The 14,238-nt window shown below is 45.1% G+C and overlaps 1 protein-coding gene across 2 annotated transcripts in view; it reads right to left on the bottom strand.

The window, feature by feature from the left end:
* Positions 1 to 14,238, bottom strand: part of SRC (SRC proto-oncogene, non-receptor tyrosine kinase) — a 90,506-nt gene that overhangs the window by 30,154 nt on the left and 46,114 nt on the right. The window contains exons 2-5 of one of the 2 annotated variants that reach the window (XM_083746265.1): positions 11,787 to 11,862; positions 4,377 to 4,622; positions 3,661 to 3,760; positions 353 to 370 (exon numbers count right to left, since the gene is read on the bottom strand). In XM_083746265.1, the coding sequence (XP_083602391.1) occupies positions 353 to 370; positions 3,661 to 3,760; positions 4,377 to 4,614 (356 nt within the window). In that variant the 5' untranslated portion in view covers positions 4,615 to 4,622; positions 11,787 to 11,862. The remainder of the gene's footprint in view (positions 1 to 352; positions 371 to 3,660; positions 3,761 to 4,376; positions 4,623 to 11,786; positions 11,863 to 14,238) is intronic. The other variant, XM_083746266.1, reaches the window with a different exon arrangement.

The raw sequence follows: 14,238 nt of genomic DNA on the forward strand, positions 1-14,238 counted from the left end.
TGATCACCATGACTAAGAATTTATCTAACTCAGACACCTCCGCTCCCCACATTCCAGTTGGAAACAAATAATAATAATGCATACATAACACTCCAAAATCTAAAATTCAGTTGAAACAACACTTCTAGAATATATCATCTGCTTGGTTACAAAAGTAAAAATGCTCAAAACCAATGTTAAAACTCCTGAGTCTGCAAATGAGAAGAACCATAAGGACTTTAAACTTAATGCATAACATTGCTCTCCCTCCCAGCCCCAAAGTGCAACCCACCCAATCCTTTCCCCCATAGTTTAGACATCAAAGATCAGGTTAGCTTTTATTGCTTATGCCAATCAAATAGAAGATACACACCTGACATCCACCTTTCTCCTAAATGAAAGCATGAGGAGCAGGATATAAGAGAGAAAGAGACAGGGCTTAGATTAAAAGAAATGCAGTTTTGAGATGCTTTTCAAAATGGGAAAGATGCATACACAAGTGCTAATAGCCATAATAATGTGGTGTTCAAAATATATTCTTAGGAACTCTGATGTTCCTAAAAAGCTTATCAGTGGTTCCCCAATAAGAACATATATTGAGGTAGAAAACTAGCCAGTGCGCTGCATGAACTAACCAGCTCAGGTTTCTCTGAATACACAGAGGTTTCTTGGTGCACAAATGGAGATGGGAATCAATGTAGAACATTTCTAACTGCCACCTTTTCCAGTGATTCTGTGATAGTAACAGGACAACGAACAGCTTCCAGTCCTCAAGACGGGTTTTTCCACTGAATGTGAAACAGTGAACTTGCAACATTCCATTTGCCAAGCCACAAACATTTCAAGTTATGATTTGAAGAGTGCAGGAACTCAATTCTGCTCACTCTAGAAGACTCCAGTCATCTCTTTAATTGAGGGGATAACTACAGGTGTCAAAATGACTTGTAGCTTTAGGTTGGCTAGGACTTGCTGATCAGAAGGTTGGCGGTTCGAATCACCATGACGGGGTGAACCCCCGTTGCTCGGTCCCTGCTCCTGCCAACCTAGCAGTTCGAAAGTATGTCAAAGTGCAAGTAGATAAATAGGTACCGCTCCAGCGGGAAGGTAAACGGCGTTTCCGTGCGCTGCTCTGGTTCACCAGAAGCAGCTTAGTCATGCTGGCCACATGACCCGGAAGCTGTACACTGGCTCCCTCGGCCAATAAAGCGAGATGAGCCCTGCAACCCCAGAGTCGGTCACGACTGGACTTACTGTCAGGGGTCCCTTTACCTTTACTCCTCTCCATATGAAAACTGCTGCATTGGAACAACCCAAAAGGTCCAGACCTATGTCCCTTAATGGGTTCCACAGGAAAGTTCACAAGTAGTTTATGATGATTAACCATCCCCCACATACTGTCTGTCCCCAGCATCTTGCACCAAGTCACCCATTGCCTGCTACAGGAAAGGGCAGCAGTTTAAATAAACATACCTTTAAAAGGAATAAAATAAAATTAACTAATAACAACCTTTTCTAAAGGTTTCCCATTGTTCTGGGAAACTTTAAGGCAGGAGTGGGAGGACTCCAGAAGGCCAGAGAAGCCCAGACAGCCCACAGGGCAGAAGCAATATTTAGACAGCAGAGCAATGAGTGGAAAATGCGTTTGCTGGAAGGAAGCAGGGGGAGGGCCCAACATCTGCTATGAAGAGGCCACTTCCATCTGCGCAGTCATATGGCAATAATATCATTAATTGTTTACAATGTGCTTTTAATGTGCTAAGTGCTCTATTGTCTTCATCCCGTTTCCCTCCACAATGATCCTACGATGTAGGACAATACTATCTCTCACCACCTAGGACAGAATGCAACAGTTTACTCTCTTTTTTCATTAGACTGCTAAATGCTCCCAGGAAATATCCTCCCCCGCCCCCCGGCTGGGTAAAAATATCTCATTGCCATGTTTGCCAAGTATCCTATGAGCTGAATCTGGACCGCTGAAAAGTTACACTTCACAATATCCCAACTGCATAAATGGCCCATCGCAGCAAGATGTAGGTGCATACACACATATGAGAATCACTCCGCAAGCCATCCCATAGATGCTCCCTCTCCTCCTTCCATGCCGCAGAAGGATGTTGCAGTCCACAGCAAAAATGCCATAGGAGTTGCATGGGGAAATCAAGCAGACGTTTTACAATTGAAATCACAGTGGGATCTTAGCTGAGAATTCCAGTGCAGCCATTGTACCAACCTTGGAAACTGGGACTTGTGACTTCCTGTTACAACCCCAAACAGGCTTTTCTGTTGACCGATTGGACCTCCATGGCTTCCCTCTTATCTCTATCTTTCGGTAGAAACTCAAGCACAAGCTTATTCCACATGCTTCGCATGCTGATCAAAGCACAAGGCTTGACCCATTTGGCGTGTGTTCCTTAGTTTGGTACACGTTGTTTGCTCCTGCCTTGTTTGATGATGTTGAATAAGTGGGTCAAGGCCTAATTACACGTTACAGGGGACATGTGGCTGCCACCTCCCCCCCCCCCCGCTCCCCTAGCCTCCTTGGTATTATTTAGTTAAATAAGGCACGCGACCACATTAGGCACAGCATTCTCCCCACTCCCACAAGCAGCAGCCAAAGAAGCGGAGTTTATGTATGGAAAGAAAGAATGGAGGAGGAAATGTGGAGAGTGAGCAGCCACGTAATGCCGTGAAACACATACCGTATTTTTCGCCCTATAGGACGCACCGCCCCATAAGGCGCACCTAGTTTTTTGGGGGGGAAATAAAGGGGGGGAAATTATCCCCCCCCCCAAGTGCGGGGCTGGGGCGGGGGAGGCCTGAGCTTCCCCTGACCCCAGCCCCCAAACAGGCAGCTCTCTGCAAGCCGTGGGAGCCCAGCACTGGCTCCCGCTGCTTGCGGAGAGGTCTGCGAAGCCTGGACGCGCTGAGCTCAGCGCGCGCAGGCTTCTGCATGCAGGCAACTCTCCGCAAGCAGCAGGAGTGCTCCCGCTGCTTGCGGAGAGGTCCGCGAAGCCTGGAGAACGAGAGGGGTCAGTGCGCACCGACCCCTCTCGCTCTCCAGGCTTCAGCGAAAGCCTGCATTCACCCCATAGGATGCACACACATTTCCCCTTCATTTTTGGAGGGGGGAAAGTGTGTCCTATAGGGTGAAAAATACGGTAGTTGGGCTCTCAGTCCGGTGAGGACTGCTATATGGAGAGTCCTTTCTGGAGGATGAACCCTAAAGTCATTCTGGGGCAGCACTGAAAGCAAGAAGGAAAAGGAGGAACTGACTGCAAGTTTTCATTTACAGTGACTGTATGGCAGCCAGTGATTCCCTGCATGTACTGGGGAAATGAGCTGGAAGCTTATTTGAAGGGCAGAAGAGGAAATCAATATAAACCTAGGATCAGCACGGGATGCAACTTGGAACATCAGACGGTAGGACATCAAAACATGGATTTTGTCCCCCAAATGGTACCCCCTGCTCTCTAAGCCCAGGCATTTAAACTGACCCAAGTTATCCTATTAACATCTAACAGAAAGAGCTGGAAACAAGAAAGCAAGAGAAAGGAGAAGGAAGAATTTGTCCTTTCTTATTTCCCAGCATGGGCATAGATGCTGTGCAGCACGACGGAATAATATGTTTACTACAAAATTAAATGCATCCCTTAGCTCAGCACCCGGGCAAAAGGTACTTACGTGTTGTTGAGGATTTGGAGGCGTTCCCCTTTCTTGAAAGAAAGATCTGATTCTGTTCGTGATTCATAGTCATAGAGGGCCACAAAGGTGGTGACTCCACCTGCAACAAGACAAGAAGAAGAGTTTGAATTTGATATCTCGCTTTATCACTACCCGAAGGAGTCTCAAAGCGGCTAACATTCTCCTTTCCCTTCCTCCCCCACAACAAAAACTCTGTGACGTGAGTGGGGCTGAGAGACTTCAGAGAAGTGTGACTAGCCCAAGGTCACCCAGCAGCTGCATGTGGAGGAGCGGAGACGCGAACCCGGTTCCCCAGATTACGAGACTACCGCTCTTAACCACTACACCACACTGGCTCTCAACTGGCTGAACACCATTGCATATCAAATTTAGTCAGGGCTCTTGTTGTAAGAGCAACGTGTGTTGGGGAAATTAATATGTTGAAGCCCCTTATGAGTACTTTTTACACCACATACAATTACATGTAAGTAGGAAGAGCAGCACTGAGGTCAATGGCCCCATCATGGTATATGAAAGTCTTAAAAAGATCCCTGTGCAAAGAGTTGTGCATGTGATGGGACTGAAGACCCTGCGTTTCTAGACACACATCTACTTTGGGGAACAGAGCCTTCTTGCCACAACTCCAAAAGCATGTTCATTATACATGCTATAAAAAAGTCTGGAAAAGGTCTACTCATGGTAGGAATTATACTGACCAGCCAGAGGTCCACAGCGCTGAGGAGAGGTAACCATATCAGATGTATTTGAGCCACCAAAGAGTTTTGGTTCTGTGGTAGTTGTTCCAAATACACGACTGGGAGTCCGATGAGTATCTGACACTGTGGTTTTGCTGGGTGTCTGAGAGGCAGAGCAACCACCATGGATATTTTCTGTGGATTCCAGACTGCGCCTCCGTTGACTGGGGTCTTTGGGTTTGCTCTTACTGCTCCCCATGATTCAAGCTACAGGAGAAGCAGACAGGAAACATGAAGCTACGGCCTGCTCTGAATGAGCAAGTTCTTGGATTCAGGAGGACACAAAACATTATCTCACTTTGTAGGGTTGCAAGATCAAAAACTGAACAATTAAGATTAGGCAGCTGCATTTGGAGAGGTGAACTCTGCTCTGTCAACACTGTTTCAGAACAATTAGATCTCACAACTGGCATGAGAAGATTTTCTTTGGTTGCAAACCCCACCTCTGGCACTACCCACGATGCTTTTTCTTTTTTAAAAAAGTTTGTTAACTCATTCCATTCTAAATTTGTTGGAAGATCATTGGGGTGGAAGTTAAAAATTTTGTGGAATAAATAAGAATCCTTGGAAACAGATTGTGGCGGGGTAGACATGTTAGTCAGGTGCAGCAATAACTACAGGGTCCTCCTGTTACACCTTAGTCATCACCATATTTGTATACTGCCTTTCCATAGTTAAAACCATGATCAAGGCGGCTTACAAGATGAAAAGATCTACATAATTGCAAACAGGACAAAAGTAGTAATAAACAATAAAACACAACAAAAAGTGCACAACCAAATTTCACAATTTCCAAACTAAAAATTAAGAAACGAATTTAAAGAGGAAGAAAAAAGAATATCAGTAACGCAACAAGACCCCCTAAACAATACTCCACCCAAATTAATCATTTTATTGTGGCAGGAGCTTTTTTAAGGGGGACTAGTCCACTGAAGAAGACCAAGGTCAAAATGTGTTTTTGTTCTGTGATACTTTGTGAGTTACATCTGTTCAGTTTCTTGATACTTTGGCAGCATGCATTGTTGGCGTTTGCATTCTTTTGCTACTAGATCTTGGAAGATACATATTGTTTGCTTTTAATTGTAATCAGAATTCATAAAATATATTTTTATTTACCATACACATTCACATTAGTTTGTGACAATTTTTGCTCCCTTTTTTAAAAAAAAAAATCACATCTACAGTTGGTTGGGATTCGTTTCCCTTTTTGTACAGCTCAATACAATAAACCATGTAATACTCAAACATCAAATGGAGAGGTGGAATTCTGATCTTGCTCTCCACCCTCAAAGGCCTGTGCAAATCGGTGCATCTTGACCCAGCACTGAAATGTATACAATGGCTTGGCCAGATGCACCGGTGTGTGTGTGTGTGTGTGTGTGTGTGTGTGTGTGTGTGTCTAGAAAAGCCCTCTCTCACACAGGATTTACACAGGGCAAATTTCCCATGGTGGTATGACAGCCAACAGGACCGTTCCTGCAGTTCATAAAACCTAGACAGCTCTATAAAGAAGGATTTTTAAAAAGAAGTACAGTGGTACCTTGGGTTAAGTACTTAATTCATTCTGGAGGTCCGTACTTAACTTGAAACTGTTCTTAACCTGAGGTACCACTTTAGCTAATGGGGCCTCCTGCTGCCGCCGCGCCGCCAGAGCATGAATTCTGTTCTCATCCTGAAGCAAAGTTCTTAACCTGAAGCACTATTTCTGGGTTGGCGGAGTCTGTAACCTGAAGCGTATGTAACCTGAGGTACCACTGTATTCCTCTTAGTTTATTTTAAAAGGAACAGGGAATACAAACTGGGGGTGGTGACAGAAACAAATATTATGGCGAGCGTGGTTGCAGAATTCTTTTTCGCCAAAGGACTCTGAGGTCAATGAACCCAGCTAGACAGAGAAGTCAGTTCTGTCTGGACGACTTCAGTCAATAGGGAATGTGAGGCTCTTGATGCTTCATTACTTACACACTGGTTGGGCCGGGATCTCAGTTGCTGAGTGACATGACTACATGTCAGCCCGACTGAAGTAAGAGGGAGGAATTGTCACAGCAAGATTCAAAAAGATTAGACCAGTTCCCTGTGTGTGAAGCCATCATCAGGAACAGATGGCAGCCATTTCCCCACTTCGAGATATTAAGGTATCATGTAGCTATTGCTAACCTATTGTGAGATTTGGGAACTTCGACTTGAAAAGGCACTGTCATTTTCATTTAAGCTTTTCTTACGCAGAAATAAAGGCTTCCGTAAGCTCAGCATACACCACAATGATCACTTTTGTTTGATTAATCTTGGGGCAAGAAGGAGCGAGTCTAGCAAACGGCCTAAATGTACAATCCTACACACACTTCTCTGGCAATAAGCTCCGCTGAACGTAGTGGGACAAATGTTGAACGAACACATTTGAGCTCTAGGAGCAAGCAATGAAGTTCAACCCTCACCTCAGCCATTATCTCACTAGAGTAATCATCTCAGATTCCCCTTCACACATTCAGTCAATGCGTGCAGAAGAGGAAAAACTGCAAAGTATAGCGCAACCACTAAGAATGTAAGAAGAGACTGCTGGATCAGGCCAATGGCCCATGTAGTCCAACATCCTGTTCCCACAGTGGCTGACTAGATGCCTCTGAGAAAATAGCAAGTGGGACTTGAGCACAAGACCCCTCCCCCCTCCTGTGATTTCCAGCAACTGGTACAACATCGCTCAGCAACAGAGAGCACAGTTTACAAAGGGAGGACCCATGTTCAGTTCCATCAACAACAGTAAATAATCTCAGAGAAAAGTGCTAAGAGAGACCTTCTGTGCAAGACCCCAGTGAACTGCTGGAGTAGTGAGTAAGGTGGACCAACAAAATCTGGTGTTGCACAGGGCAGCTTCAATATGTTCATACAGGTGAAATGCCAGACCTCTATGCATACCCATGTAGCAATGTAGTCGTGCCTTTCTCATGTTCTGCACAGTCCAGGAGCTGTATTTTTCACTCTATAAGACGCGCTTTTTCCCTCCTAAGTAAGGGGAAATGTGTGTGTGTCTTATGGAGCGAATGCAGGCTGCGTGGCTATCACAGAAGCCAGAACAGCGAGAGGGATCGCTGTGCAGCGCTCCCTCTCGCTGTTCTAGCTTCTGGCTTAGCTGCGTGAAGCCTCTTCAGGGCACGGGGAGCCTTCATCCTGCTACTCTGAGGAGGCGTTGCGCGGCTATCCAAGAAGCCAGAACAGCGAGAGGGATAGCTGCGCAGCGCTCGCACTTGCTGTTCTAGCTTCTGGCTTAGCCCCTCAGTCCCTTCCCCCCACCTCCCGCAAGAGCCACGCTCCCTCTAAAGAGCGTGTGTGTGGCTCTTGGGGGCTTCTCCCTCCTCGGATAGAAGCCTGCAAGCGCTGCACACATACTCCATGCGGCTCTTTAAAGGGAGCGCTGAGCAGAGCCTGGGATGCATACAGGCTCTGCTCAGCGATCCCTTTAAAGAATATTTTTTTTCTTGCATTCCCCCTCTAAAAACTAGGTGTGTCTTATGGTCAGGTGTGTCTTATGGAGCAAAAATAGGGTATTTCTTTATCCAGAGCATTTATTTCTCACTCTTCAACCAGAAAGGTTCCAAGGCACTGGAGGAGGAAGAGGCATGTGGGGGGAGCACACCGCCCCCGGCAGCGCGATCCTGGTGGGGTACTATTGCAGCTGCCCCTTCCCACGCTGGGCGCCACGCCCCCACGGGGGGCACACCACGGTCCTGGGATGTGCCCCAGCCCCGCCTGCTCTCCACCCCCCCCCCAGTGTCAGAGCATGAAGGTCCACCACTGCTCCCAGGGCAGCTGACCTTTCAATAAAGATAACACAGCCCTTGCCTTCAGAATTACAATCTAAAATGATCAGCAACGCAAAAGGAAATGCAGATGGGGGCAGAAGTGGGGGGAGCAAATTATTGGATTACTAAAATAACGTGAAGTGTTTTGAACACTTGCAGATTGCTGTTGTTTGAGATTGAAGAAGAATAAACACAGAACTTTCTGCACTGTAAGCAAATTATGGAGCGTTCATTCTTGGCTCCTCCAGTGCGTAACAGCCAACAATAGAGTTGTGATTTATTTCATGATTTTGAAAGACACCTAAGCTAGTAGCTGCTTTCCATATCATGTGACAATTAGAGCTCCTGTGGTGAGCATATCTTAGGTTTTAAATCTGAAGGCACCAACTCAGTGGAAGGCGAGGGAAAGCTCTTGTCTTGAGGAGAAGAAAAAACACAGTGTTTTCAATCACAAAGATTGTACTCACACAGGGCCTTTTTCTGCAGTCTATTCAACACATGAAGGCTAAGGCAGGCCTTCCACTGTGATCCTGTCCTCACTCTTCATCCCTCAGCAAAATGTGTCCAGCCAGTGTCATTTGCAATTAACGGCTTGAGACTCTGGAAAGCCTTTGCCAGTCAGAGTCGATAATCCTGGGCTAAAAGGACAATAAGACCTGGTAGCGTCTTGTGGTCCTTGCAAAACGTCAACTCCCTTACAAAGTAAACTTTGATTAAAACTATGATTCTTTTAGGCAACCCAAGGTATTGATGGCCTTAGGCTCTGCGTACGCTGTATCTTTAAAGGACATTTGAAACCTGTTCTTTCCCTCAAAGAATTCTGTGCACTGTAATTTGTGAAGGGCTGCTGGGAATTGTAACCATGTGAGGGGTAAACTACACTGCCCAGAATTCTTTGCAGGAAAGACTGTGCTTTGTATGGAGAGTCTCCACCCCCATGTTCAGCCCAGACACTAAGGTCCCACGCCGAGGGCCTTCCAGCGGTACCCTCACTGCAAGAAGCGAAGTTACAGGGAACCAGGCAGAGGGCCTTCTCGGTAGTGGCTCTCACCCTGTGGAATACGCTCCCATCAGATGTCAAGGAAATAAACAGCTACCTGACTTTAAAAGACTTCTGAATGCAGCCCTGTTTAGGGAAGTTTTTAATGTTTGATGTTTTATTGTATTTTTAATATTTTGTTGGAAGCTGCCCAGAGTGGCTGGGGAAACCCAGCCAGATGGGCAGGGTATAAATTATATCTTGGATGCAGTTCTACAAAGTCTTGCTGCTGAGCTTTGAATAAAGTGCCTTAATACTGATTTTTTTAAAAAAATGTGCATTTAAGAAAATGATCTGGAGGAATATTCTTTCTTTCTTTCTTTCTTTCTTTCTTTCTTTCTTTCTTTCTTTCTTTCTCCTTGGTTTTCTTGGATTTATTTCCAGCTCAGGAAACAGACATAGGTGAGAGAAGAGGCTTCAAGGTCAGAGGAAACAACTTAAAGCTCGTTCCCTCAGATTTTCAAAACCTGTTCTGTTTAGCTCAATAATCAGTATATCTAGAATATCAGTCACTTTGGGTAAATGCCAATAGCGGGTTCAGACTTATGCATGACTGAGCATCTTGCACTAAGCTTCTTTCTCAGATGGGTTACTGCCAAGCCACAGTTGAAAATGCACTGCTCTGAGAAGACTGAACTCAGCCTTTTCCTCGCTCATGTTTTCAGGGCTCTTGGCACAAAAAATAGGATACATGAACTGAAAATGAAGCACTGTAGGAATCAAGGAACGAAGGAACAAAAATGGAATCAAGGAACAAAGAATGCAAACTGTAAGAATAACTCTGCTAGGTTAGACCAAAGGCACAAACAGCCTAGCATCCTAGTCTCACAGTGGCCAACCAAATTTCGTGAACAGTAACCTAACTACTATAACTCACAGCACTGGTGTGGTGGTAAATTTTAAAGTGCAGGAACACATCATGATGGTTCCCAATGCTATACCCTCTGTTTGTCCCCCCAATATATTCTCAAGGTATGTGTTATAAAAACAGTTTTAAAAATCCACCTTCATTTTGTTTAACTTGCCTGCAATTGATTTCACACCTAGTTTGCCAGTGATGTGGATCAAACAAGACTATTAGGGGTTTTTTTACACTCTCTCCCGCCATCTTCCCTGCATCTTTATGCCAAGGTGAAGTGGAGTGTAATTGGAAGCAGCCAGCATTCTCAAAAGGCTCGTTTCTGACTGATTAGACATGGCATAATAAGGGAGGCTTTCCTGCAACAGGATTAGTAATGAAGGCGAGCCCAGACTGGCAGAGGCCTCAGGGAAGAGAACTGCAAAGGGACAGAACTCTTTTGAGGCTATTGCTGGAACGGGCTCTGAATTTTCTGCTCTGTGCCCTGATATGCATGGAAATAGGGAAAGTACTAAAAGGCTGCCTAGTATAATCTCCTTCCATGGAGGCATGGCAAGTTATCTGCCACCAACTGACCAATGCTATCCAGGCCACAATATGTCATAAAGGCAGTGAAGGTATCATCTGTAAAAGTGCCCGAAGAAGAAAACATCCCAAAGGAACAAGGCTACATTCTACTGCGGGGGTAGGCAACCTAAGGCCCAGGGGCCAGAACGCCTTCTCAATCTGGCCCATGGATGGTCCGGGAATCAGCGTGTTTTTACATGAGTAGAATGTGTGGTTTTATTTGAAATGCATCTCTGGGTTATTTGTGGGGCATAGGAATTCGTTCCTCTTCCCCCCCCCAAAAATAGTCCGTGGACCGGCCCACAGCTGAAAAAGGTTGCCGACCCCTGTTCTACAGCAGCCTCTAGCCAATCTTACCTGGGGGAAAATTCATTCCTAGTCTCAGATATGAAGAATCAGTTAAGCTCGGAGTATGGACAAAACACTTTTCCAGACTGAAGACACAGCAAGTAGAAGTTGGGCTGTTTTCGGGCACTCTCTCTCCCCCTCCCTCCCTCTCTCTCTCTGCAAACACCCACTATCCTTTCCCTAATTATGGAAATAAAACTCAAGATCACGCAGGTGTGAGAAAGAAATGTTTCCTGGCCCCAATAGGCCTAAAATGCAAGGCCCTTCACTCCCTATCAAGTTTTCAACAACTTTTAAAGTGTTGAACACTGAGGAGTAGTGGCTGGATAGTTCTGAATGGGCACCAGGAGAAGGGGGGTTGGAGACTGACTTGGAAGAAGGGATCCAGTGATCTGGAGAAGCCTGAAACAGCCAGGAGTCAGAGGAAGGAGACGATGCAGGACTGGACAGTGAAGGACAGTTACTGGAGGGAGACAGACAGAGAGGTCAGGCTGGTGTAGAGTCAAGGGCTTCCACATCTCCTCCTCCTGACCCCACCCCTCCTGCTCCACTGACTCCCAGGACCAAGAGGGGACTGAGAGGTGCCGGAACTGAGTTCCAGCTGGAAAAAAGGCCTCTGTTTGGTGCTCCAAAATGCATGTCATTTAGTGTGTAAGCAACTCAAGGCTGCTTTTTAAAAGCCATCATTATCATCATTTTTTAGAGGAGGGTCTCCATATTTTTGAACTGGCAGTATGAATTTAGAGAGAGAAATTACTCACATACGCTGTCACCTGACAGAGCTTTCTGTGGCGGACAGGGTGGCAGACAAATCAATCAGCGCAGCTCTCCTGGAATCTACAAAAGAGAAAAACATGGAATGTTGGCTAAGAATTCACAAAAAACAAACAACACGACTACATGACTTACAGCACCACCCTGAACATGTGAGGTTGAAATTAAGTCAGAGTTATTTCAATGGGACTTACTTCCAAGCAAGTGTGCACCACTGTGTGTTGAAAGCAAGCCCCACTTGTCCAATGGGAGATTAAGGTAAAGGTCAAGGGACCCCTGACCATTAGGTCCAGTCGTGGCCGACTCTGGGGTTGCAGCGCTCTTCTCGCTTTATTGGCCGAGGGAGTCGGCGTACAGCTTCCGGGTCATTTGGCCAGCATGACTAAGCCGCTTCTGGCGAACCAGAGTAACGCACGGAAACGCCGTTTACCTTCCCGCCGGAGTGGTTCCTATTTATCTACTTGCACTTTGACGTGCTTTCAAACTGCTAGGTGGGCAGGAGCTGGGACCGAGCAACAGGAGCTCACCCCGTCGCGGGGATTCAAACCGACCTTCTGATCGGCAAGTCCTAGGCTCTGTGGTTTAACCCACAGCGCCACCCACGTCCCTTTCATGGGGGATTACTCCCTAGTTAATGTACTTATTTATTTAATCAATTTATATAGTGCTTACTGGAACGAAATATCTCTAAGCCGTTTGCAAATGACAATCTAAAATATTCACTAAAAACACACGGACAATAAAGGCAAACGTTAAAAAGCAAGGCTTGCATCTAAACCACGTTTCATTAATAGCATGTTGAAAGTAGTGTGCTTACGATTGGGTACATCTTTTTCTTAATGCCAAGAAGCTGTGGGGGAGCAATGCAGCTCACTGTATCTTAAGGTCCCTAAATTCACTGATTCCAATGAGCCTACTCAGAGTATGATTAATTTTAGATGTCATGCATTAAAACATGGTGAAATAAGTTGGGTTTTTTTTAAGTGCACAAAATAATGATGGGGAAAAGACTTTTGCCACTTATCAGGAGCGTTAACAATGCTATCATCCATTAAGATCCCCATGACACTCACACAACCTTGTTTCATTCAACGTTCATGACAGCAAGAAAAATTATTCTCCTGTTTTATTTCAAATGTTTCTTAGTAGCCGTACAGGTCCCATTTGGAATGGAAAGGCAGGAAATGTTTTAGTCAAAAATATCTGGAAGTGATAGAAGCAATTTTTACTGGAGAAACATTGTGTCCATACATGAGCAGAACTATATGGAGGAAATACTTTGGGATGTCACACTATAAAATATCGCACTATTATTGCTCTCAATGTATCAAATAAATAGTCTTGAACGCCACTCCCATCCCCAAATTGTTCCCAAATTGGCCTAAATCTGCAATTTATATCAGTTTTAAAACAGTTGCCTGACACATTCCACTTTAAAGCAACCTATTTATTGGACATTCAACCTGATTTGCTTGCACAAAGCTTACACAGAGGTTAGATTATATCCAGTCTTCGAGCATTTGTTCTGATTTATTTGTGGCGCAGTTGTAGGACAATGAGCATTTATCGTGATTTGCTTTTGGGATGGTTTCCCATTAATCATTTGTTGATCCCACACTTTTCAATGCATTTCTCTGTGGCCTTTTAAAAAGTGGATTTGTTGCACCAGGGTGATAGAGCACACTAATTCACTTTAATGGCAACAAACCTAAATCCCTCCTGCAAAACAAGGACAGTCTGGAGGCACCCTTAAAGGAAATCAGCATAGTACTAAATCTGGCATAAAAGCACAACACAGGCTCCTTGTGAGCCTTCTTTTGTAGATAGTTGAAAATGGGTGGAGGCAGCAGATTGCCTTTCTGATCTGTCATGTGTGAAGAAGGGACAATTCTCTGCTCCACTTCACCAAGTCAACAGGGCAAGAAAAAGAGGTGGTGGCTGTTGGCAGCCCAAGGCTATCAACCAAGCTTATACTGCAGAGCATTTGATGAGGAAATAATCCTATGTTTATCCAGAGCCCAGAGGGTATCCAGACAGACAGACAAAATACACAGTTATAAAATATGGATACTAGCCAGGGCAACATTCTTAAAGTGCTTTTGCTGCATGTAATGGGTCTTCCTTGTACATATCTACCTGCACCTGGGAATCAGGGAGTGTGCTTCTTGAACTGAGGAGTCCCCATCACACTCGTCAAACCCATCAAACCCCTTACCCAGCCTGATAGCAAGAGTAAGGAACAGGGGAGATCTGTTGTGGGATTTCTAAAACCATCTGGCTGGCCACCATCTAAAGAACAACAGGATTACTGCACATGCTTTTGTTTGTTACATACCTCACCATTTGCTAGATGGCATCTGCTAATCCTGTTTTTATTTTAAAATGGACTGTAGGTTTGAAACCTTTCTTGTCTTGCTGTGTCTGGAAAGTTATAATTGT

Source organism: Podarcis gaigeae (assembly GCF_964106915.1).
Source record: "Podarcis gaigeae genome assembly, chromosome: 6".
Taxonomy (NCBI): Eukaryota; Metazoa; Chordata; class Lepidosauria; order Squamata; family Lacertidae; genus Podarcis; species Podarcis gaigeae.